The sequence below is a fragment of the Hoplias malabaricus genome, chromosome 2, assembly GCF_029633855.1.
Source record: "Hoplias malabaricus isolate fHopMal1 chromosome 2, fHopMal1.hap1, whole genome shotgun sequence".
Classification (NCBI taxonomy): domain Eukaryota; kingdom Metazoa; phylum Chordata; class Actinopteri; order Characiformes; family Erythrinidae; genus Hoplias; species Hoplias malabaricus.
In genome coordinates this window covers 7213243-7239506 of record NC_089801.1, presented here as the reverse complement: position 1 = coordinate 7239506, position 26264 = coordinate 7213243, and the positions used below count along the sequence as shown (strand labels likewise).

General features: G+C 40.8%; 2 protein-coding genes across 4 annotated transcripts in view; one reads left to right on the top strand and one right to left on the bottom strand.

The window, feature by feature from the left end:
* Window positions 1-1584: 1584 nt before the first annotated feature.
* LOC136674207 (collagen alpha-1(IX) chain-like) lies at window positions 1585-5654 on the bottom strand. Its single transcript, XM_066650119.1, has 7 exons — window positions 5599-5654; window positions 5171-5229; window positions 3703-3774; window positions 3490-3622; window positions 2784-3180; window positions 1721-1804; window positions 1585-1599 (listed from the first exon to the last, which is right to left on the bottom strand). Exons 1-7 carry the CDS (start codon window positions 5652-5654, stop codon window positions 1585-1587), a joined length of 816 nt encoding a protein of 271 aa, XP_066506216.1.
* Window positions 5655-10603: 4949 nt separating this feature from the next.
* Window positions 10604-26264, top strand: part of fam135a (family with sequence similarity 135 member A) — a 29705-nt gene continuing 14044 nt past the window's right edge. For all 3 annotated transcript variants that reach the window (XM_066659373.1, XM_066659369.1, XM_066659377.1), the window contains exons 1-8: window positions 10604-10917; window positions 12623-12710; window positions 16882-17008; window positions 22152-22231; window positions 24236-24375; window positions 24753-24823; window positions 25029-25202; window positions 25991-26117. In XM_066659373.1, coding sequence (XP_066515470.1) covers window positions 16932-17008; window positions 22152-22231; window positions 24236-24375; window positions 24753-24823; window positions 25029-25202; window positions 25991-26117 — 669 coding nt within the window. In that variant the 5' untranslated portion in view covers window positions 10604-10917; window positions 12623-12710; window positions 16882-16931. The remainder of the gene's footprint in view (window positions 10918-12622; window positions 12711-16881; window positions 17009-22151; window positions 22232-24235; window positions 24376-24752; window positions 24824-25028; window positions 25203-25990; window positions 26118-26264) is intronic.

The window sequence follows — 26264 nt, the reverse complement described above, 5'->3', positions numbered from 1 at the left end:
TGACCATAATGAAGGCCCGCGGCAAAACAAGACCTGATTTAAACAAAATAAATCACTTTGAGGTAGTGTTAAATCATCAAAATTGACCTGTCACAGTAAACAGCTTTAGGTGACTCAACCTCAGATTTTAGCGTATTACCCCAAGTTCCGGCCACTTTAATTACAATATTGGAAATCTTAGCTAACTGTAAATAAAAAGTACTTTACTCACTCAAATCAACATTTTTCAGGAGTCAAATATGTGTAGATTAATGTCCAAGACTTGCTTGACTTTGAAAGAAAATGTGTTTTTAGATAAAAACACTTTTGTTTATGTAGGTGCCAATACTGCTAAGATTAAGGTTCACAATGAGATTACGTTTGTCCTGTGTTGGTATCCGTACTCTACATGTAAGGATTAAAATGGCGGTAGATTTTCCCCTCAGAGAAAAGGAAGCTAACCTGTAAGCTAACTTTTACACTGAGGGAAATATCTGTCGCGAAATGGAAATGTGTTGTGTTCCACATGCAGTTTTGCACACAAAGAATTACAACACTATTAGAGATACTTAAATATTGTTTAGATATGTGATTTCTTGCAAGACTAATGTTTAAATGCCTTACTAAGGCTTGAACTTATGTTTTATTGTTTTAAAGGCTACACAAATGAGTATCTTTTGAATGTGTGAAGAGTTTCGTCCAAAATATTGTTTATGTTTTTACTTTTTGAAAAAAATAAGAGCTGAAATATAATTTTAATATATTCTCTGATAAATGTGTTACTAATGCTAATAAAGCACTGATATTCCTTGTGTAAAGCCCAAACCAAATAATGTATACAATGACAACATAATGACTAAAATGGCTGTTGCCATTCAAATGGGGGCTATGCTTTCCAGGTAAGCAAGACCATTTCTGGTTTTGCATTATAACTTCCTGTGGCTTAAAGAAAAATAATAGAAATCCTGATTAAAATCATACAACAACAATATTGAATTCCTATTATTTCGTTCATTTATTTTTGGACTATTAACATTTTATGCCCAAGGGCCTCATGAGACCTCGCTATGTCCTTTCTCCAAAGGATTCCAATAAACTCTTGATGGTCTGCTTTTTTTGTCCCCCACGTTCCATGGGACGTGGGTCATGTGACCTCACTGTCAGGGAGCTATGAAGATGACAGGAATGTACCTCCAGTCTAAGAAATTACGGAGTGCACTATAAAGGCCATTGTTCAGTGACCTCACAATTGCACCTCAGAATGTAGGGGACAAGTGTCTGCCCCAAACTGACCTAGTGTTATTCCGAATGCATTTGAAATCAACCTGACTGACAACATATCACTGAATATTCACAACCAAACCTTTAACTGCTCAAATAATTGTTGCAGGCTGTAAAATTATAAATTTAAATTTCCTGGATATATTGCTAATGTCTCTTAGTGTATCCAGACCATTGTTTACTGCTATGGTATTGGAGTTTTTTCTTCTCGTTTATTTATTAAAGTTTCACATTGTAGTCTGTTTATGAGTGAAATCACATGGACGTGTTAAGGCCCAGTGTTCCTATACGTCTAATCTTCTTTATAACCTGAGGAACTAGGGGTCAGAGCACTTTCACCTTACAGTGAAACAAGACTCTGCTCAACAAGAGCAGAGATTTTTGGGGCCGATTGGTTTGAGAGGGAGGGAAGGGGCTACAGTTGCCCTCCATTCCTCATTAAACATGAACATGATCTCACCGAGCTGCTGGCGGGTAGATTACCACAGGTGTCTCTTTGAAGAACGGTTACATCGCAGTGTATCAGCATCAACTGCAGCTCAAACTGAAAAGACAGAGAGCAACACTCATTAGTTACACTATTATTATGATACTCTTTGTTGGCTGCTAACGTCAGAGGCGTTTTTGGCCTAGGAGCAGCTCAAAGAACAGATGTGGTTATATTGTCATTGCTCCCGGTCCACAGTGGAAGAGACGATGTGATTAATCTTCTTAAACTGATGTAGGCTACAGCCAAGCGATTGAAGACGTTCTCATCAATTTTATTTAAATCTGAGCAGCTGCAAGCTACAGCTAACAATGTTTACATTCATTATTTCACATGCCCCTCAGGGTTCTGCATACTTTAATCTAAGTATTAGTCAAAAAATAATAAAATAATGAATGGTGAGCATTACTTTATCTGTGTATCAATTAATAGGCAGTAAAGTTATCTCTGTATTTTACTCAAAACTACACAAACTAGGAAAACTAGGCCATTGAAATGTTGTCTTATAGGGAAATGGGCTTCATTCCTGCTACTGGACTAGAGCCTGCATGTTACAATTCTCACATATCTGTAGAAATGTGTCTGGCAAAGCACAGATTCCATTTAAAAAAGGGCAGTCTACTATCCAGTCTACAGTCTACTCTGGAATTATGTTCCACCTCAGCACACACATCAGGAACAACTACACCACTTTCATTAAGGATGTTTTAATGTAGCTTTAATATATTAGAATATAATTAGATAATTAATATAATTAGAAGGTTAATACACAATTCCTTTTTAAGTAAACATGACACGGACCGTGTTAAAGCCTTTACACATATAAGGTCAGGGTTTGAGTCTTATCCAATCAGTTGACATTCAATGGGATTTGATTAAATGCCCAGGAGCAGCAGGGGGGAAAATCATCCTCAACCAAAGTGCCCTTGAGCAAGGCACCTAACCCACAAACTGCTCTCCAAGTGCAGAAGTGTTTGGCAACCCCCCTGTTCCAGTTTGTGTGTGTGTGTGTGTGTGTGTGAAGTATTTCACGTACCGGCACTGAAACGGCAGTATTGTCTTTTAATTTAGCCATATACGTGTAGCCATCCAAGCTCACTCTTCCCCTGGCCGACAGCTGCTGGGTGCCTACTAATACACAGTCAACTATGAGAGAGACTGTGCTCCTTTTCACAACCAGTAACATTTTATGCCACCGGGAATTAAAGAGAAATGGCAGATGAGGGAAAAGTGCTGTCGCAACTCCATTCTCAGCAGTTATGTAGGAGAATTCCACAGAAAGGGCCTGTCCATTGAGGCTGACAGCCAGCTGCTCATTGCCATTTAGGTCCTGCATTTGCCAAATATTCCAGATTCTATTCAGAGTGTCCCCATGCATCCGAAACACGGCCTCGAATGCAAATTCTTCAGGCAGCCCTGTGGGATAGGCAGATCTGAAACACAAAACACAAACCACTGCTAGCTTCGTATTATAAAATAGATGTTAATATAAGATTCCCTGATATTGGCATTCCATGAATACACACGCGTGAGCATCCAAAATATCATCATCAGTTTCATTGTGGACCGTAAGTGATTTTGTTATAACAGTCGAATTCAAATGCAACATTACGACACTTAAAGGAATGTTACACCGTACGAAGCGCTCTTTTCTTCAGCACCTTGGACAGGGCAAGTACAGGAGGTGGCCACTAGATGACGCGACAGGCTCATTTATATCCCACACTGATCCAATTCGTTACCTCGTGTTGATTCTGAAGTTGAAGTGTGGTCCGATTTTATAAGCCGTGTGCTCAGGGGTCCATCCCGGCACCTCCTTCACGGATCCTCTCCGGGCGAGCTCGACGATTTGGAACTGAGCCATTGTATAAAAACCTGGGGCACAACACAGGAGGTCCTTTAACCCGGAGAACATCCCGGTCACTGACATAAACCTCAGGAGGTAAGAGTGTTACCTGGAAGGTAGCTTTCCCCCACTTTAGTCTGAGGACACCGGCTCTGCGGAGACTGGACGGAAACGGGAACAGCTGGAGAACAGCATGCGCACGATACCATTTACCAGTCAACTCTTAAACCTTTAATGACTATAAAGGAAAACTAAAACACATTCTACTTAAAAACCTAAAATGATATTAAAAAATACACATTAAACTACAAAATATTTACTATATTTTATGTTTCTAGCCTACTTTTTTGTTTATTTGCTTTTATTTATTTATTTTGCTCTTTCTTCATTTTCTAAATGTTTTAATTTTTTTCTTTTTTTCTGTAGTATTCGTCTACTTTCAACTCTTTATTTATTTACTTCTTTCCTTTTTTTCTCCTACATCTGCCACATCTCCATCCTCTCTCTCTCTCTCTCTCTATCCATCCTCTCTCTCTCTCTCTCTCTCTCTCTCTCTCTCTGTGTGTGTGTGTGTGTGTGTGTGTGGTTAATAAGCTAGTTCCTACAACAGAAATGACTAAACAATAAGGTAAAAACATGGGTTTCTCCATGCCACATCTCCATCCTCTCTCTCTCTCTCTCTCTCTCTCTCTCTCTCTCTCTCTCTCTCTCTCTCTCCATCCTCTCTTTCTCTCTCTCTCTCTGTGTGTGTGTGTGTGTGTGTGTGTGTGTGTGTGTGTGTGTGGTTAATAAGCTAGTTCCTACAACAGAAATGACTAAACAATAAGGTAAAAACATGGGTTTCTCCATGCCACATCTTCATCCTCTCTCTCTCTGTGTCTGTCTCTCTCTCTACTCTCTCTCTCTCTCTGTCTCTCTATCTCTACTCTCTCTCTCTCTCTCTCTCTCCCTCTCTCTCTCTCTCTCTCTCTCTCTCTCTCTCTGTGTGTGTGTGTGAGTGTGTGTGAGTGTGTGTGTGTGTGTGTGTGTGAGTGTGTGTGTGTGTGTGTGTGTGTGTGTGTGTGTGTGTGTGTGTGTGTGGTTAATAAGCTAGTTCCTACCACAGAAATGACTAAACGTTAAGGTAAAAACATGGGTTATGGTTAGTGTAAAGTAGCTTAGACTTAGGGTAAGTGTAAGTTGTAGGTGAAGGTAAGGTTTAGATAAGTAGTATATATCAATGTTAGGATCTTCATGAAATGAATGAACATCTACTGTCTAGACTATGCATGGAAACACTGTGTGTGTGTGTGTGTGTGTGTGTGTGTGTGTGTGTGTGTGTGTGTGTGAGGCTTGAGCACACATTGCTTTGTGAACTCTTCCGTCTCCTGGGACGCAGAGCTGAAGTTGTGTTGACAGTGAGAGCAGTAAAATCAATCTGTGTTTGGAAAGCTGCTTCCCTGCTGACTTTAAAGCTTTACACACCACCCTGCACTCAGGTGTCTGCTTAATACTCTGCTTAGCACTAAGACAGGAAAAATGGCAAAGTACTTGTACTCATTTTTTTATTTTTCTAATGAATTAAAGCAGCTACTTACTCAGACCAGTGCTGAAACATAGTGGAATGCTGTTACAGAGCAGGTAAAAGAGAAGTCCTCTGAAAATCAAGAGGTGCACATTTGAATTAAAATGACTGAACATATGATTAAAAGGGCTTGGGGCCATATTGCGTACAGTGTTATCTAGAATTCTTGACTGTTACATTAGCAAGAATAAACATGGTTCTCTGAGTGAGCTAACACATTCATGTAGAAATGATATTCACTTGTTATACTGTAGTACATACAGCCGACTGGGGTTTAGCTCCCAGATCAAGCAGGAAAACCATTCGTTGGTTGTCTGGTTAAAAGCACCAATTTTATTGTAAAATCCAGCAAATCCGTTAAAATCTGCGCACAAAGAAATGTGATCCTACACTGCGTGCACGTTTAAAACATCTGTCGGTGCATTAAAGAAAGTGTCTTACCTCCTGAGCATCCTGTCCTTCTTCAGTCGCTTACCGCAGCCCACAGCTGACCTCATCCAGACCGTCCAGATGAAATCCCATTACACACCACAACCATCACACACACCCACAGTTGACTGGATGTATGCAAATGTGTGAAGGATTAGGCCTACAGCTGCTAAAGGCCAATGTTTACAGCTTAAACATAGGCCTGCACTCTGACTGGTGGAGGTCAGATGCTGTTTAAATCCATACCCACTCAAGTAAAAGCACTACTGTTAAATCAAAGAAGCCTAGAAGGATAACAAAAAAAAAAAACGTGTAAAAACAGTACTTTTGAAAGTGATCATTTATTGTTCCCCACATGGGAAGCTGTGTTTAATTGTCAATCATTTATTGTTCCCCACATGTGGAAGCTGTGTTTAAAGACCCTCTACTTGTTTCATGCCCAGCTAATTTGTAAGAGCATGTGTTTCAGGAAACCTACTTTACAATGAAGTATAGAGTGTAATATATATTAATATTGCAATGACACAATGAGACATGGATTCCACAAGGACTGTAAAGGTGTCTTGTGGTATCTAGCACCAAGAAGTCAGCAGCAGATCCTTTCAGCCCTGTAAGGTGTGAGGTGGTGTCTCCATATTGGACCTCCACAGATGGTGGATCGGATCGAGATCTAGAGAATCTAGAGGCTAAATCACAATTTTTTTACACCATTCCCAAACAATGTTTGCAGAGGGTCTGAGCTCACTATAATGCTCAGAAGCCACTGCCGTTCGGGGATACCATTGTACATCTCGAAATAATTTCCACATAAGCACCAGGACCCAAAGTTTCCATCTCTACCTGTTTGCCTTCTTCACATAATGCACCCTAGTGCAATCTCTTCGCCATCTAAACATCCCGACTGCACAGGGCTGTCCACAAGATGTTAGAGAAAACCTGATTCGTCAGTCCAGGCCACCTTCCATTGCTTTGTAGTCAAGTTCAAAGGCTTGAGTGCTCAACATAAGAGCTTTCAGTGCTGGACCAGGATCAGCACGCTGAGCTACACTGCCCCATACGCAGCCAATCAAAATGCATTGTGTGTTCTGACATATTTCTATCAAAGCCAGCAAAAATCTTTGTAACAGTGCTACAGTAGTGCTTCTGTAAGCCTTGGGTTCCTATGACCCTCCAGTCTTTCAATGGACCACTTTTGGTAGGCGCTAACGGATGGGTTAAACGAGGACACATTTCACTGTGTATTGCACAATGACAAGAAAAGTATGTGTAAAACCCTATTTACACATGGTACACTGTAATAATGTAAGACAACAGTGTGATTTCAAATGCAGATAGTTTTATTTCTAAATTAGTTTGGCTTTTGAAGAAGTAACAGTTGAGAATGTGTTTAATGTAGTAGTCAATTTGGTTCCCAGACCCATGTGTCTCATCTTGCTCCTGGATTCTGGAAGAAAGGGGTGGTGAGAAAGAATCCAACAGACATAAATCATTCATAGCCTGGATATTATTAAAATAAGGCAGTTCTCTTTCTGGAGGCAGTAATCTGAGCTCTTTCAGAGACGGCAGTGAGGGTGATTTTCTGCTGTTGGTGCAGCACTGGGCTTCTTAACGACTCCCTCACATGCACTTCAGGCTGTTTGTTCACACAGTTTAGAAAAACAGCTCCAGATAAAAGCAGCGGAGATCTCGGTAGTTGCCTGCGTTAGAGGCTGACTTGCTGTAAATATGATATATAATAAATGATTTGCAGAATAAGGGATGAGCGCAATAATTCATGACATCAAAATTGAATATTTCATCTGGCATCGGGGAGCTGCCCGCACTGTTTTTCTCAAGAACATTGTTCGGGATGCAGGCAAAAACATTCCAAATACTACAATGAACATTGAATACAAAGAAAATAAATGCGAGAACAACAAAAAAAACTAACTAAGATTTATAGACTGACAGGATAATGACTTAAAAAAAAGAAAAGAAAGAAAATGGTCACAATTCTGAATGGGTGGAGTATAACAGCGAAGACCCAAGCAAATGTCTCGATGTGTGTTTAGCCTCCTCTCACACTGCAGCTGGACAATGGTCATTGATAGTTCTGTGGCAATCACACAGACTCTATGGGGGGATATTTTGGAGTTGTCGTGCCCCAAAAAAAGGGCGGCACGGTGGTGCAGCAGGTAGTGTCGCAGTCACACAGCTTCAGGGACCTGGAGGTTGTGGGTTCGATTCCCGCTCCGGGTGACTGTCTGTGAGGAGTGTGGTGTGTTCTCCCTGTGTCTGTGTGGGTTTCCTCCGGGTGACTGTCTGTGAGGAGTTGGTGTGTTCTCCCTGTGTCTGTGTGGGTTTCCTCCGGGTGACTGTCTGTGAGGAGTGTGGTGTGTTCTCCCTGTGTCTGTGTGGGTTTCCTCCAGGTGACTGTCTGTGAGGAGTTGGTGTGTTCTCCCTGTGTCCGCGTGGGTTTCCTCCGGGTGACTGTCTATGAGGAGTTGGTGTGTTCTCCCTGTGTCCGCGTGGGTTTCCTCCAGGTGACTGTCTGTGAGGAGTGTGGTGTGTTCTCCCTGTGTCCGCGTGGGTTTCCTCCGGGTGACTGTCTGTGAGGAGTGTGGTGTGTTCTCCCTGTGTCTGCGTGGGTTTCCTCCGGGTGACTGTCTGTGAGGAGTGTGGTGTGTTCTCCCTGTGTCCGCATGGGTTTCCTCCGGGTGACTGTTTGTGAGGAGTTGGTGTGCTCTCCCCGTGTCTGCGTGGGTGCTCCAGTTTCCTCCCTCAGTCCAAAAACACACGTTGGTAGGTGGATTGGCGACTCAAAAGTGTCCGTAGGTGTGTGTGTGAGTGAATGTGTGTGTCTGTGAGGCCCTGTGAAGGACTGGCGCCCCCTCCAGGGTGTATTCCCGCCTTGCGCCCAATGATTCCAGGTGGACCCACCGTGACCCTGAACTGGATAAGGGTTACAGATAATGGATGGATGAATGGATGATTCTAATGTGTTTTCTTTATTTTTTAAAAAGTAAATCCCATTTAAAATTGTGCTGAGAATTTGGTTCAGTGTAGCTTTCTCCCTCAAAGTTACTGTATCATTTGAATAATAACTAATTTAAGAGTCAAAACATGCATTAATGCTCCATAGGTGATAGAAGCAACCTAACACTATTTTCTATTGATGCTGAATAAATTGAAGATGACTAATATACTTCACCATTAATATTCAACAACACCACATTTTCTACCACGTTTCTACCACAAACATTGTGTAAACTGACTACGTTTCATGAGTGACCCATAGAATGCTTCTGATTGGCCATGTCAGTCACCTGATCTTAACCTTCCTGAACAGTGGTTTAAAGTGACATTTTTATTTTAGGTAGAACACTTTCTACAGGACAAACACAGGCTTTATATTTGTTATCCAAAAGTAATAAAGAACCTACACGCTTATTAATATTTCATTTAACCTTGTAAAATTAAACGCAATATATAAACCAAAAGACAATCATAAGACTATCATAATAAACATACAGAGGGGGGTTTGAGATACAGGGTTTATTGTCCTCTAAGTGTCTAAAAATAAAGGGAGTATTCAGTGGTTTCATTTGAATGAGCAATATGGTGCAACATATGGTGTGCCCACGGGCTCTTATATGCCTTCCGTTTTTATTATTCTTCATGTAGCAAATATTAAACCTCAGGGTAAAATTTATTTCTAATTTACATATCAATCTATTCTATCTACAGGAATGTAGCATTCAGTCAAAAATTTTTAACCTGGAATTGTTTTGACTGATAGAAAAATCAGGGCAGCCAATTGGAATAAGGGGCATTTGCATAGAGTACATAACCTCAAAGAAGTTGTTTTATTAGCAAATAGTAACATTGTTTATAAACCTTATTATTTACTGTATAATTTGTCTATAAGGGCGTCACGGTGGCGCAGCAGGTAGTGTCTGGAGGTTGTGGGTTTGATTCCCACTCCAGGTGACTGTCTGTGAGGAGTGTGGTGGGTGTTCTCCCTGTGTCTGCGTGGGTTTCCTCCGGGTGCTCCAGTTTCCTCCCACAGTCCAAAAACACATGTTGGTAGGTGGATTGGCGACTCAAAAGTGTCCGTAGGTGTGAGTGTGTTAGTGTGTGTCGCCCTGTGAAGGACTGGTGCCCACTCCAGGGTGTATTCCCACCTTGCGTCCAATGATTCCAGGTAGGCTCTGGACCACAGCGACCCTGAACTGGATAAGCGCTTACAGATAATGAATGAATGAATGAATTTGTCTATAAATAAAATCTCATATGACATGAAACATCTAATTGCTTAGTAGTCCCTAAATAAACCAGTTTGTGCTCCATAGAATGGGCACTGGGCCTTGTGTGGGTGAATTAAATATGGGTTTAGTGTAGAATCTCTGATACCTTAAAACCAATGGCTTTTTCATAATGTGCAGAAAGATAATTGGAAAATTTATATAGAAAAATAGATTTAAAACAGTTCACAAACCAAAAAAAGAAAAAAAAGAATAGCAGCAGTGTCTGGTGGCCACTGATGAACGACTAGAGGACGTCCAATGCAAACTTTCCAGCAACAGATGAGCTACTGTTTCTGATGTTACATCCACAGGGAGGTGTGTGGAAAGTGAGTGGGCACATTAAGAACTCCAGTAATGCTGCTGTGTCTGATCCACTCGTACATAGTGCAACATACACTAACATACCACCAGCATGTCAGTGTCACTGCAGTGCTGAGAACGATACCCCAGTCAAATAATATGTGCTCTGTGGTGGTCCAGTATTGGTCTGGTGGGGTTCCTGAGCAACAGAGAGTGGGTGTATGGGTGGGTGTGTGTGGGGGGGGTGAGTATGCAGAGCAACAAATGGCCTGCAATCTTTAACTGCAGAAATACAACGTACTCCTGTGTGGGAGAGAATGGATCGTGAGTGTAGTAACAATGAGGTGGTGATAATGTTATGGTTGATCGGTGTATATTTGCCCCTCGGCACAGTAAGTATAAGGGCTTTTTGTAAGTGGGAGGGACTGCCCCCTGTCTCTCAGCTCCCGCTACTACTTCTCTCCTCTGTGTTCTCGTTCTCCACCTTTAAGAAGTTGTAAAGAATTTTACAGCGAACGAGGGTGTAATTTGAGGAACTATTTTGTGTGTTCAGAAACTGTTTACAAGTTAAAACTGGAGTTTGTGTTGACAGAGCCGAGCAGGGCTCCGGGACGGAGTTGTGGGAGGGAGCGGGGTTCACTGAAGAGTGTAGACGAGGAGAGACGCGCAGAGCTCGGTCTCAGAACCCAAGCTTGCCGCTGCCTCGGCCCTCATTCTTACAGGCGAGGGGCTACACCAACGTAAGGTATGTACTCAAAAACAAACGACTAGAAGTGTATTTGTAGCTCTAATGTTACATTATGCTGTTATTGACTGAGCATTTTGACCAGCAGGAGCTCCTGTTTGTGTAGCGCCCCGCTAGCTAAGTTAGTTAGCGCTAGCTGCTGTAAACGGTGAGCTAGCTATCGGGCTTAACGTACTCGACCTCACAGAATGGAAACCAGTATATTTGTCACTTATCTTTGGGGAATTCTCAAGAACGAACCGAATTAAGTTAAATAATCTATTTATCTCCCCTAAAGGGTTACCAACCCGTTCGTTCTTTCTTTCGTTCAATCATATTGAGCTACACGGCTAACGGGCTGTATCAGGTCAATCGGTTCAGTCAGAGCCCGATTTGTTTTGTCCTGTAGTTACTATCACCTCAGTAATATAACACACTTTAGACCAATGTTATTGTTCTCACTTTAAGCTGGTTTTTGCCGTAACTGTATCGTACTGAAATCGTATCTAATTGTTTCAGTTGTCTGGATTATTTCAATTTGTGTTAAAATACTAAGAAGGCTTTAGCTAGAGGTTTCTGACAAGATTTTTTCGCTTCGCATTAAGCATCATTTAATGTTAACATGTCCTTATGTTGTTCTACACTCACTTCCCATTTTATCAGCTCTACTGACCATATAGGTATACTTTGTTGTTCTAAAATTACAGACTGTATTCCATTTTTGACTCTGCATACTTTGTAAGCTCCCTTTCAAACTCTTCCTTCAGTGCTCAGGTCCCCCCACATTACAAACAGAGCTGGTATGATTTGGTTGGCGAATGATTGTCAGCACTGCAGTGGTGCTGACATGTTTGTGGAGTGTTAGGGTGTGTTGTGCAGGTAAGTGTGGATCAGCCACAGCAGTGCAGCTAGAGTTTTTAAACCCCTCAGAGTCCTCTGACTGAAAATGTGCAACAAGCAGTATCAGGTTAGAAGCAGTCTGTGACCACTGATGAACTGAAGGATGACCAACACAAACTGCAGAAACAGTTGCGCTCTGCGTCTACCAGGTGGACCAGTAATATAAATGTGTCTGAACCATGGGCAGTTAACTCAGGGACAGTGCTTTAAAAACTCCAGCAACAATGCTGTGTCTGATTCATATTAAGCACAACACGCATTAACAAACCACAACTGTGTGAGTAACACTGCATCTCTGAGAATGATCTACCACTTGAATCATAGCTGCTCTATGTTGCTGGATAAGCTCTGTACTCCTTTGGTTTCTATGTGTGTATAAATCAGTAAGAAATTTCAAAAACGTATGTTACACATTGAGTAGGACCCCCTTGTGCAGTTACTGAAGTCAGTGTCTTGAGGTGATTTTGTATGATTCCCGCTTCGGGTGATTGTGAGGAGTTTGGTGTGTTCTCCCTGTGTCCACATGGGTTTCCTCCGGGTGCTCTGGTTTCCTCCCACGGTCCAAAAACACATGTTGGTAGGTGGACTGGCAACTCAAAAGTGTCCGTAGGTGTGAGTGAATGTGTGTGTCTGTGTTGCCCTGTGAAAGACTGGTGCCCCCTCCAGGGTGTATTCCCGCCTTGCGCCAATTGACTCCAGGTAGGCTCTGGACCCACCGCGACCCTGAACTGAATAAGCGCTTACAGATATTTGATGAATGAATGGTTATAAATGAACATAATATAAATGTTATGCAGTAACAGCAACGTTTTTTTCTGTGTTTTAGGAATGAAGGTATAGCAATGTTCTCAGCAGCTGACAATGGTTTTATTGTATACGAGAGGAAGACAAAGTAGCAGAAGGAGCAAAGATGGGTAAGTGGTATGTTTTATATGTTGTTCAAATGTGCATTGCTATAAGCATTGAAATGGTTATTTTTACCTTGATCGTTATATTGGATTACTCATGTTAATTTGACTACATGAAAAATGAAAAACCTGAGGGCAAATTGGTGCTCAAGAGTCACGCCTCAAAATTGAGATGTTTGGAAAACAGGGCATTCAAGGATATGATTAATATGATAGGTTAGTCTACCAAAGGAGACTGACTAACATAGCTGCAGTCATCAGCTCATCTCTGTCCCACATATCTAAGCTGTTCTATCTGAAAACATTATGATTCAGGCTTGTGAAGCTAGCGAGGTCTGCCCAGTGTAAATCGTTAATCGCAGTCCTGTCAGAACTTTTCAAGGCGGATCCTGTTGTGGTCAGATCGGATTGTTTGCTTTGTGGGTTGACTGTCATTCCTCTCTTATGTTCGAATGGAGAAAGTGAAATCCCTATCATTACTGAGCCACTTGTCTCCTGTAGTGTGCATACTTGCCATTAAATCTGAGTGTCCGTTAAACAATCCATCCATTTTCACTGCCGTAACATTTGCAAGTAATTTACTTAAGTACAACTAGTCATTTTGATATGTTCACTCGTCCTATGCTTGCAGACACTAAACCACAGCAGAGCAATGTACTCATGCAAATATGTCTGAATCACTCATTCTCCAGCAGCTCGTGGGCTGAAGCTGTTATCAGGTGTTACAGGACTGCCACAGCCAACAGTTTATGAAAAGGCCTACATAGGATTTTGCTCATTGTTTTTCCACAAAATGGGATTCAATCCATAATCTGGATCAATCTGAATCGCTCTTTGTTTGTTTGAATGGTTTAAATATGGAAAGGTTTGACCAAATAACTAGGTCAGTATATCTTGAGACAATAAAATTGCAGAGACTTGTAGTGATGTGGAACAGTTTTTCCATGTCTTTCATTTCGATACTATCAGCAGTCAATCGTAGGCTATGAAGACGTTTTGTCTTGTTCTTTTAGTGCAGGTAGCCAGTGTGTTTTGATCATATTACTAACAACAGTCAATATTATTATGCATTCTTGCATACTTATTACGTTTTCATTGAACTTACTGAATTTGACCTAGCTTTAAAAGCACTTCACAAGGAGTTATTGCAACATGTTGCTCAGATAGTTTGCAAGAGCATTTAGGAACATTTTTTAATTGTAAATGTATTTGAAAGCTACATTACAAAGGGTTATTGTACAAAATGGCTTGAAATAGAACGCATGATTTCTGAGATGTTGTTGGATAAAGATTAAGATTTGACTTTGGCATAAAACATATTTTTAATAATCTTTCTTTGCAGAGTGAAACATGTTTGAAACCGATTTAATATGTTAAGAGGTGTAGGCTCATGGGTGTTTTTGAAAAGCAAATAAAATGACTATAATTAACACATCACAAGTCCTGGTTCTTATCACCACCAGTGCTGGTTCCTAAGCCTCTCTCACTACCCCGCTCGTCATCAAAGAAGAAGCTCTTAGCTAGCTCTGACACCCTCTTCAAAGTGTGACTAAACCCCCAGCTTCACTTAATTCTACCTTAAGTTGAACTTTGAAAAATGATCTGAAGTGGGAGGGGCTGTTGGAAGTGGTACTGTAGTTTGGGGCGGGCTTTGCTGCGTTGTTGTTTCATTTCCACAAAGACAGAGAAACAAAATAGGGAACAGTATCTGTTTTTCACATTAATGTTTTGATGTTTTTTTATAATGCAGTTATTTTCAGTTCATTTTACAGACCTGTTTTTAAAAACAAGAAAACCTGGCGTTAATTTTGAACACTGAATGTAGGTGGAGTGCCAGACAGTTGTGGTTGTTGTCATATACACAGCAATGGAACCTGTTATCTCTGTTTAACTGTGTTGTGTGTGTGTGTATAAGCAAAATATCTACAGTTAAAACATTGTGAGTAGGACATAGTTCTGGATAATGTGGGCTAGGATTACAATTGTAGAGGTTGCGATTAGAAAACTGCACTTTATCAAATTGCGATTTTTGAAATTAAATCAGCCCTAATGCATGAGGAAGGTGTCCGGAGTGAACACTGACTCACTTATTTCCATACTGTGACAAGTCGTCCGTGCCTGGGACAGAGGTGGACCACAATTAAATAAATAAATAACTTCTGACAGTTTGAAAACATGATTTCAAATTTAATGTAAGATTTCGTCTTGAGGTATAGTTACTCTTAATGCTTCATTTCACATCCAAGTACATCACATTACAGTAAGTAAACGCATGAGGATTCCTGAAATGAAGAGGAGCAACTCCTTTATTTGTAACTTAAGGGACTTCTGTGTTACTTTATAGTTGTAAATAACTCATTTGCATTAGAAAAAATGTTATGAAAAATTCTGCCTGGACTGTGGACATTGATCATTTAGTGTTTTAGATATTCCTATAAAAATTCATATTTTTAAATAGGCACCAAGATTGTGTTTCCAGGCTATTTTGAAAAAGTGATTCAGCACATTTCCTTGCTCATCAGGCTCTATGTTTTGCCAGTGTGTCTCCCTATTAGAAAAGGCGTTTTATTCGAGCACAAGACTGCAGCTTATTTTGTATTCTCCTTCGTTATGATTGAATTGCTACTGCTTTTTCATTTGATCAAAGGCCAAGAGTTCTAGGTGATGCCACTATTTACTTCCTCTACACCTCTGCGACTTCCTGCCAATTACTCGGTGCACTAAAGGAGTAAGGAGCAAGCATTTTCCACAACGTTTTAATATTTCAGCAGGTGGCTGAGTGTAATTTGAGTTGCGAAAAAGGTGGATGTGAGCTCTATTGCAACCTGATATTCTTGCGGTACCTGCTGAAAGATCCTAAATTAGGCTTGTTCCATGCGTCATTTTGTCCTTGAAAACGTCAGTGTCATTTTTAGATTGCAGAACCAATAGAACCAGAACTTTCTCTGTATTACTGATGCTCCCGGGGTTGTGATGCATAACTTATTCTCTCCAGGTTATTTTGAGATCTTTGAGCAATTACTTCGTCTTTAACACCCCTTTGACAAATCAGTGACAGCTTTCCGACCAAAGGTGGACCCCTTCCGTCTTCGGCCACATTTTTCTGCTGGAAATATTCCAAAGCACTTCAGCACCATACCGTTGCTGTGATAACTGCTTTTCTTCTAACAGTCATGTTTTATTTTTGCATACACAGTACACAACAAATGGGTGTACATCCATGTTCAACATCACTAATATGTTTGGAAATTGAATATTTCAGTTCAGTTATGGTTGTAAATATCATATTTCAGTATATATTTTGATATATCTCGGTCAGTTTCTTAAAGGGATATACTGTATCTTTCATGCAAACTGAGCTCCTGTTCAAAAGGAGTGAAGTAACCCTCATGGAAAAAATGTGCAGCTGCATTTAAGCCTGTCCATAACTTAGGGCTCCTGTAAGTGATGAGCCATAGTTAAAAATAAGTGCCATAAAAATGTGCGGGCTAACATTATAGTTCTTTAAGCCGCAGCATCACATAACCGGCTCAACATTTTAATGTGTCATTCACTTAAACATATCAGTGACAAGCATCTGTAATGTAACAGATGTAACCTCAGTGTTGTAAAGGACTCTAGGTTAGCAATGCTTTGCAAAACTGGGTCTTGATGAAATGGTGGGGCTCTCATATACATTTATACTTTGCTTACACTTGTGTTTAATTGTATTGTAGGAATTTTATTTAGAGAAGAGTTCTGTGTTGTTACAGCATTGGCAATGTAACTTCAAATTAATGTCTGTATTTTGTATAAGAGTATAAAAACAAAGTAATAAGTTTGCTAACACAGCACGGCATAATTCTGCTGTTTTGAACTGTTTTTCAAGATCTGTATTGTGACCTACTGCAAGTGGTGAGTGGCAGATTGGTTTTGTGCATATGCCAATGTCTGCTTCCACCTTGCATACCACATTTGCACAGTCAAATAAGCTTTGAGGTGCCTGAGAACTAATTAATTTGGTTTTCCTTATTGACCATGTGAGTTAATTATATTTGAAACACTAAATATTCTGGATAACACAAAATAAAATTAGACCCAACATTAACTCATGCCACTATATATACTACACTTCAGCTGTTATACAGTTTCATAAAATGCTAGGTGTATTTAATTTGAGATATTGTTTCTTCCACAGTTATGCTGCAGATGCTCTGAAGCTGGCCTTTGTCCACCACTGAAGCCAGTATGAGTGAGGTCCAGGCCACTGTGGAGTTCTCTGTAGAGCTCCACAAATTCTACAACGTGGATCTGTTTCAGCGAGGGTAAGTGGCCCATTTCCTTCCCCTGTCTTGCACAATTAAAGGAAGGATCACTAGGCTGATATTTTAAAATAAGTAAACTACCTCAGACCATGTTTACAGAGTTTCAAGGACTTGTATATGAAGGAAATATTTTTTTTTTTAGTATTATACTTATCAATTTAATGCAATAAAAGAGAAAGCCTGGTGCATTTTACTACATATGGGCATGTTGATATTTCTACCGTAGTTTATTCATTTAAAAAAAATTACAAGTAAATTTACACAAGTAAATTCATTTCTCACTTTTCTTTCACCTTAAAATAAATGGGTTCTCTTCTAAATTTTACATGAGGCAGAGTATGTCTCTGAGGTGTGTGTACAGAAACGTGTTTTGATCATGGGAAATTGCTACACACTTTTTTAAGGGACTCTTGCATGGTTAGATTTCACAAGATGATGTTACATTGTTTGTCAAGACTTCACATGTTTAGTCTTGAGTGATGGTTGTCCTGCAGAGACTCACTGAAATGTTTAATAAAATATTTCGGAGCACTGGTCCTGTGGGCTTATGGAAGTTCAGTAGGGTTTGTCAGAGAGTGGAAAAGTTCTGGTCTGGTTTTAAATTTATTTTCGAATAAAGATTGTGCATCTTATCGTTGAGTAATTTCTCCTTTAATTAAATTATGCTGGATCTTCATTGTAACTGAGCTTCAAAATTGATTATTTATCCACCAGGCTTCATATCCAAAAAGACACCTCAGCTAAAAACAGCCCTTTCCTTTTATACGGACTCATAAAAGAGCCATTAGGACAGGTTTTATTTAATGCATTCATTCATTCATTCATTATCTACAACCACTTATCCAATTCATGGTCGCGGTGGGCCCCGTACACCCTGGAGGGGGCGCCAGTCCTTCACAGGGCTTAATGCGTTATAATATACTATAATACTATTAATACATCTGGAAATAATAAGCCATGTTGAAAAACAAACTATTCTTAGAGGACCTGCAGGCATTAAAGCCTGTATTTGCATTCCAAATGTGGATCTGTTGCTGCATGTCAGAGAGGAACAGATGGAAGATGAGAATGTGTCTTCCCTGTGTGATGTTTCACTTGTTTTGTCATTGTGTGGCCTGGTGATGTGCAGTTGTATGTAAACATGTTTTGTTCATTTTCTGAATGAAACGTCCACACGTTCTTGACTGAAAAGAAATTTGAAAATATCCATCCATCCATCCATCCATTATCTGTAACCGCTTATCCAATTTTTTTAGGGTCGCGGGGGGTCCAGAGCCTACCTGGAATCATTGGGCGCAAGGCGGGAATACACCCTGGAGGGGACGCCAGTCCTTCACAGGGCAACACAGACACACACACATTCACTCACACACTCACACCTACGGACACTTTCGAGTCGCCAATCCACCTGCAACGTGTGTTTTTGGACTGTGGGAGGAAACCGGAGCACCCGGAGGAAACCCACGCGGACACGGGGAGAACACACCAACTCCTCACAGACAGTCACCCGGAGCGGGAATCGAACCCACAACCTCCAGGCCCCTGGAGCTGTGTGACTGCGACACTACCTAATTAACAGTGGATAATGTTTAGTAAATGCACAAAATGTTCTCTATAGAAGAATGATTCTCACTTAATAAATCACTGAAACTGCTCTGGTTTCTTCTCGTAATTCAAAAAACACACATTGGTAGGTGAATTGGCTGTACAATATTGTCTGAAATTCTGCGCATGATTGTACAGTGCCCATGTTGGGAAATTAAAGTCCAGTTTATTCTCTATACAGACTGCAGCGGTTTTGATTTGTCAGAAGTTTACGCAGAACCTAACAAATGACAGAAACACGAACTACTCTCCTCCACACACAGAGGTTTCCTCAGACATGTTGTGGCCGATACTATGTGGGAAAAACGGGCCGGCTTTGTATAGTTACATTCCTGGCAGTTTATGTAAATTCTGCTCTGTCCCAAATAATGACCTACTCCCTAAATAGTGCACTCTAAAGATTTATAATTGTACTGCACCACTACATTGTGTACTACATAGTGTAGAGGAAGAAGTTTGAGATTCAGCCCTAGTGGTGCGGCTGTGTAATTGCAGAGCGATGCAGACACCGATGCAGAAGTATAAACGCTCGCAAAGGTTTAGGGCTCTTGCGTAGCCTACGGTGTAGTATAAATTGGCCATAACAGGAACATTGAAAAACTGACATAACGTGATCCGTGCTCTGAAGTTGACTCTAGACTAAGGCTGTACTCGTCATCACTCTTGGCCCGGATGCCTTGTACTTTGCCTGAGCATGATCGTCTCACTGCACACTCCCCCACTGACCTGCGCTCACATTGCGTTTCATGTTCTGCGCCTGAGCACGCTTTATGTCAAAAGGCTGCAGGCTTTCTATTTTAAATATAGGCTTATTTGCATAGCACAGTGGAGTTCAGGAATGTACTTATTTTGTGGCATATTTGGAGTATTTTTTTTTTCTGCATTGACTCACTGCTCTCTCACATGTCTTATTTATTGATTTATTGATTACACAGCACAGCAATATTCTGCTAATCATACTGCAAGTATAAGAAGATTGTTATAGAGGCAAATGGTTATAAATGTTATCAAATATGTCAATTTTGGGGATGTGGTATCCGGTTGTTCTTTATCCTATCATCTACCTGAAGATAAGACCACAGTGATCCCAGTGTGAGCGCTGCATTATTGACATCACGTTCAAGTTCCGTGCTCGGGCATGGTTAGCGAACACAGTAGCGGTGTGGCTCTTGGCCGTTGGCCCTTGGCACAGATCGAGTGATCACACTAGTCAAACAGACTGGAATTTGGATGTCAAACGTGCTTAGGCATGGTACGAACTTCGTAGTGTGACTTTATCCTAAGCAGTAATGCACTATACCCAATCCATTACAGTACATTTCCGTCAAGGTCAATCTCTGTCCCACATTGAGCATCCAGATGTGGCCATTTCAGTATTCATGTTTCAGTTATTCTGACTGAAATTATTATTTGACTGAATAATTGTTCCAGTAACTTGGGAACATGCAAATAGAGTGCTGTCAGCCTACATACTAGAAAGCATCACTATACTTAACATGATTTATAATAAATTAATAGCTGCTTTCTCACAACTTTATGCTCAAACAATTGAACAGTGTAAATAATTTATTTAATGCAGGTGAACACCATAGAGTAAAGCTGAAGGAATGAGCAACCAATTTTAGCTTCTCTGCCTAAACACATTTCTGAAACACTGTTTTTCATGTGGGGCGGCACTGTGGTACAACAGGTAGTATCGCTGTCACACAGCTCCAAGGGCCTGGAGGTTGTGGGTTCAAATCCTGCTCCGGGTGACTGTCTGTGAGGAGTTTGGTGTGTTCTCTCTGTGTCGGTGTGGGTTTCCTCCGGGTGACTGTCTGTGAGGAGTGTGGTGTGTTCTCCCTGTGTCTGCGTGGGTTTCCTCCGGGTGACTGTCTGTGAGGAGTGTGGTGTGTTCTCCCTGTGTCTGCGTGGGTTTCCTCCGGGTGACTGTCTGTGAGGAGTGTGGTGTGTTCTCCCTGTGTCGGTGTGGGTTTCCTCCGGGTGACTGTCTGTGAGGACTTTGGTGTGTTCTCTCTGTGTTGGTGTGGGTTTCCTCCGGGTGCTCCAGTTTCCTCCCACGGTCCAAAAACACACGTTGGTAGGTGGATGGGCGACTCAAAAGTGTGTGTGAGCATGTGTGTCGCCCTGTGAAGTACTGGTGCCCCCTCCAGGGTGTGTTCCCACCTTGCGCCCAGTGATTCCGGCTAGGCTCCGGACCCAACACGACCTTGAATTGGATAAGCGGTTTCAGACAATGGATGAATGTATTTCATGTAAAGAGCCCTCACAACAGAACCTAAGCAAAATAGAAAAAAACATTTCACTATACATTAGCAGCAGACTTGAACTGTCTTTGCTCATTTATTTATTTTCCAATAATCACTGGACACTGTTGGGATGATATAATGATGCAAATAGCTTAGGGTTCATCTGAGTCAAACATTGTTTAAAAAAAAAGGTAAAAAGAAAAAAGCTTCCAGACTGACATTTTTCTTGCCTGTTTTGTCTTTTTGATCGTCTCTATATCGGCCCCATTAAATAAACATCAAACATGCATATTCAAAAGAATAGAATGAACAACGTTATGGGCTTTCCTTCATTCAGCAGTGTGTACAGTAGAACTATTTGTCGTCAACACTGCAGTTCACAAGCCTGAATTGACATTCCACACATCTAAGTCTGTCACCGTGAGACCAGCATTTGCTCAGCTGTTGGCCAGGAAGTAAACTATGGCCTCTGTCCTTTCCCCATGGCGCTCAGATTGTTGTGCATTCTTCCTGCTCTATGGCCTGTGTTCCGGTTTAAGTATTGTATTCTAACTTTACTCTGTCCCAGCCACATACTTTTCATAACAAGCTGTTCTGCAAAAGGTGCAGTCCAGGAGCTATTTCTGCTTTCTGGATTTCCCTTCTGTTGGCAGTGCGTGGAGGGAGTAGGGAACTAGAGCAGAATGTGCAGTGTGGACACAGACAGTTTCTTCTGCCTGATATGACATAGACTTTCCGGTTTATTTAGCTGGGCACCAAGGTAGAGGAAGGGCAAAGACTGGAGGAATTTAATGTTTGAGTGTTTCAACTCTGTACTCAGACTCATGGCTGATGTTGCTTTGAGAACCCTTCTAGAACAGGAAACAAGAGAAAAGGAACTGTACATTTCAGACAGTCTGCCATTAAGCAGCACTTTTGAATGATGGAAAGTGAACTGGGCAGGCGGGTAAATGTAGTGATGTGAAAGTGCTGATTACTCATTCATGAGCAGTTGAGTGCTGGGCTGCATGCTTTTATGTATACTGACCTGAGCAATTAGTGTGCCTCTTGTTAGCCTTCTTTAAAAGTCTCTGATGCTTATGTTGGCCGTAACATATGACCTCAAGTCTTTGTTTCCCAATATACTTTTCTGTAATATGTCAGTGCACTTAACATAGACTTGTAATGGCTGCTATACGTGTACATGATCTAGTTCAGAGTTACGTCAACATTACAAACACTTTTGAAATGAACAGTTGAGGATTAAAATGCATTAACCTTGTTCATGTTTTAACGGTGTGATTTGACAGGTTTTATCAGATACGTGGCAGCATGAAAGTCCCTCCACGGATCCCTCACAGAGTAGAGGCCAGTCTTCTTCATCCTGCAAGTAGGTCTATTCCAGCCATACTTTCCCCTCTGTCTTTGCCATTTCTCACCCCTTTTGATATATCTATAAAGATGCCTAACCTGTGTGTGCCAGACTGGCTAGTTGTCATTCTCACACTTCTGGTCGTGATTACTGATTTTGATTGGTTAACCTAATTACATTTATTGAATAGCAGTCTTCTTTTTTTTCTATGTTCACTAATATGTGTTTCATTTTAATAAATAACCTGAGGTTAAATATATACATTATATACTCCCAGAGCTGGCAGATCATGACTGAAATGCCCTTGAGCAAGACACCTAACCCCCACTTGCTCCCTTGGCGCTGTGGCTAGGGCTGGCCACCGTTCCAAGAATGTGTGCTCACTGCTCCCTGGTGTTCACTAGTGTATGTGTGTTTCACTGCATGGATTGGGTTAAATGCAGAGAACAAAATTCTAAATATTCTTAATATTTACAGAAACTTTGTCTTTTATATAACAACTATGAATAAAACCTCAAACCAGTCTAATTCTATCTCAACCGTCATGGCATGTTTATCAGCTGCTTTAGCCTGCAAATGAATTGCATCTTCAGAAATTCCTCCTAAAGCAAGACAAGTTCAGAAACAACCATTCCACCTCAGCAACTCCCTGCCTTTCTCTTTATGGAACTGCGATTAGTATTATATAAGCTGCACAGCCCAACACTTATTGGCACACATTGTTACATAAGCTGTTCTGTATACCTCCCCTCAGCCTGTTGGGATAAATACAGTAAGCTGTGGGAATCTTGAGCCCCTCACGGAATCTATACACACTCCCAACAGCTTCTTAAGGGGATTGCAGTGTGTTATGTTTTATGAAGCAGTAACATACATCATTGGTTTGAGGGTAAATAAGACGCTTCATAGCCAGGAGTGTTTCATGCTTCATGGCTTTTTTGAGGTTTCAGTTTTTGGTTTACAGTTCAGAGATGGTGTAAAAGACATGCAATATGCTTGCTTTTGTAATATCAGATACTGTTTAAAACATTTAATATGTAACAGAAACTTGTATTACATTTTGTGCACAGGTATTATGTGCAAATTATGGTGTTTAATTTTTAAAAATTTGTTTCATATGCGAATAAAGTCATTAAAAGGGCAGCACAGTGGCGCAGCAGGTAGTGTTGCTGTCACACAGCTCCAGAGACCTGGAGGTTGTGGGTTCAATTCCCGCTCCGGGTGACTGTCTGTGAGGAGTGTGGTGTGTTCTCCCAGTGTGGGCGTGGGTTTCCTCCCACAGTCCAAAAACACACGTTGGTGGGTGGATTGGTGACTCAAAAGTGTCTGTAGGTGTGAGTGAATGTGTGTGTGTGTGTCTGTGTTGCCCTGTGAAGGACTGGCGCCCCCTCCAGGGCGTATTTCCGCCTTGCGCCCAATGGTTCCAGGTAGGCTCTGGACCTACCGCAACCCTGAACTGGATAAGCACTTACAGATAATGAATGAATGAATGAATAAAGTCATTCTTTCTTATTTTTCTGTCAGCAAATTCACTCCAGAAATCACTCCACAAAAGGACCGATTTACGCTCTATTTGCATCTCAAGTTAAGGTTATGGTGTTAGCTAAAGCCATGCTAAAATTTTTTTCTTTGGATTAACTAGAGCAGAAGTAATGCTCTATTAAAGGGGTCCTCAGCTGAGAAGCATGAAAGGTTTGTTTGGAAATACGTTTGCTTGTGAGAGAGGATGATATCTTTTTAAACACGCTGGTTATGTAAAGCAGGTCAATTCATATTTCAAGTTTTTCAATAAAATGCTCTGTCAGTTTTACGCATGAATACACTCAGTTGGTTCTTGCCATTGATAAGAAATGCCATTTAGGAGTCTGTGTTAAAGGGTAGGTTTGGGTGTTACAGTGAATTCGATAACAGATTTTTAATCCTAAAGATGACAATCCTTGCTAAATGTGTTTAAAAACCTGGGAGTGGAAGACTGTGTCTGGTACCATGCTCACTGGTGTGGCTTTTTTCTTCCCCCCACAGGTTCAGATTTGGCCTTTCCTGCCTCGGTGCAAGATGATGTCATCTGCAGCAAAACCTTTCAGATACTCTACAAGAATGAAGAGATAGTTGTCAATGATGTTCTTGTATTTAAGGTGATGATGCTTATGGATGAAAAGAAGGTGAGAGATTCTTCCTCTCTGCATTCATAAGTTCTGTTACTGTTGCAGGACACCGAATGGATGTGTGAATATCGCCATTGTCCCATTTAAAAACACGTATCTCCATTTTTGTGGATTTTTAGTTTAATACATCACCTGAATGACAGGTGCTGTCCTTCACAATTTCTGAAAATGTCATGATGAATGGACCAATAGAAATGCTCCAAAATGACTTGGAATAAAATCTTTTTACATTGACTTCCACTGAAAATTAAGAAGGTTTTTTTCCTTCTGTGAAGTTACTGTTTTGGCAGATACATGTTTTTAATTGGACAGCAACAATAAATAAATTTCTTGAGACTTAATAACAATCATTGCTCTGTGGTGCTCCTCTTAAGGTGGAAGAGTCTCTCAATGAGATGGACTTTCAGTTGTCTTTGGACCTCTTCTTCACAGATGGAGATTACACGTACGTACACTGTCTGGTTGTATAAGACCACTTAAAATTCAGTGTTAAATGAAGAGAGGCATTTTTTATAGCTTTGCTTAAGCCCTACTTTTGTGCACATGAACATCCTTTCCATATTCTTTGTTAGTTGTAGCTTTATAAAAAGTTGGATTCAAGTTTAAATAATTGTGTGTGTGTGTGTGTGTGTGTGTGTGCCCGCCCTTAGGCCAGAGGACCCCAGCTCTCTACAGAGTATCAGCAGCCGGACCTTGCGCTTGCACTTTAGCCTCCACAGAGGCATCCACCAGCACATCAACGTCATGTTTGACTACTTCCACCTGTCTGTCATCTCTGTCACCATCCACGCCTCTCTTGTTGCTCTACATCAGCCCCTCATCAGGTCAGAGAAGGGCCTGGACGCTGTGATTTAAATATACATTTATGTTGGAATATAAATTCTTTCAGTTTATTATTATTCAGGAACTTTGGGTTTAACTAATTGCTTTTTGTTTTTTTAATTGCTAAAGTTCCTTTTAGTCTTTAGTTATTTTAGTTTGTGTGGTTGTATATTGAAATGAATACATAGACCATGCAGAAGCACGTGTTATATGAAGATCTAGAACATAGCGTGCTACATTGGAAATAAGGAAACATTCAAGAGCTACACAGAAACATTGATAACAGGCTGATTAAACCATCCAGCTGATTGTTATAAAACATTAACAGACAAAGTTTTGAGTTGACGAATCTGCGCAAGGTTAATGTTCCTATGTCAAACTAGTCCTAGATTTCAAACTCTGCTCCGTTCCCTAAAACCACAGGGCATTTAACAGACGCTCTTATCCAGGCAAGTATCCAAAGGACAGCTCAAAAGATGCCAGATACAAGAGTCAGTATGGACTCCTACATAAATAATGCTCACATATTGCACTTGTCATGCCATACGTCAAATAAAGTTGGACATGAGTGAAATCATAAGGCTATAAAGTGTTATTCATACGCCAACCTTACTTTGATTTAATCTGATGAAATATAATACTAATTATATAAGCACAGATAAATTAATATAGTGTTTACCCACACAGAGAGCAGAGTGAACTGTTACGAAAGGGTGCATGAGGACGACGAGACTTCGGTTCTCATGATATTTTGCAATGTGTTTTGAGATTGTTGGTATTTGTTATACAGTTTTCCCCGACTGGTTAAAAGCACCTGGCTAAACCGCAATGCACCAGCACAGAGCAAAGACTCCCTCATCCCTGCACTTGAATCTGTGGTGTTTGGCAGCAGCTATGTGAAGCAGCTATCCCCAGATGTAAGCATGGTTTTGCACACACACCAAGATAAATACCAAATGTTATCTTTTCTAAACGCTAAATAGAAGAGGAGAGTTTGCTTCCTCTTTTTTGTAAACACACTCACGATAAGATGTTAGTAGATGTTGAAACTTAAGAATTCATTG

What these genes read in the sequence shown, in the direction of transcription:
- LOC136674207 (XM_066650119.1), bottom strand. Translation starts at nt 5,654, where the DNA reads ATGAGGTCAGCTGTGGGCTGCGGTAAGCGACTGAAGAAGGACAGGATG. An exon ending in AAGGACAGGATGCTCAGGAG is followed by an intron (nt 5,230 to 5,598) that starts GTAAGACACTTT and finishes CTTGATTTTCAG; the next exon opens with AGGACTTCTCTTTTACCTGC. An exon ending in ATGTTTCAGCACTGGTCTGA is followed by an intron (nt 3,775 to 5,170) that starts GTAAGTAGCTGC and finishes GCTGTTCTCCAG; the next exon opens with CTGTTCCCGTTTCCGTCCAG.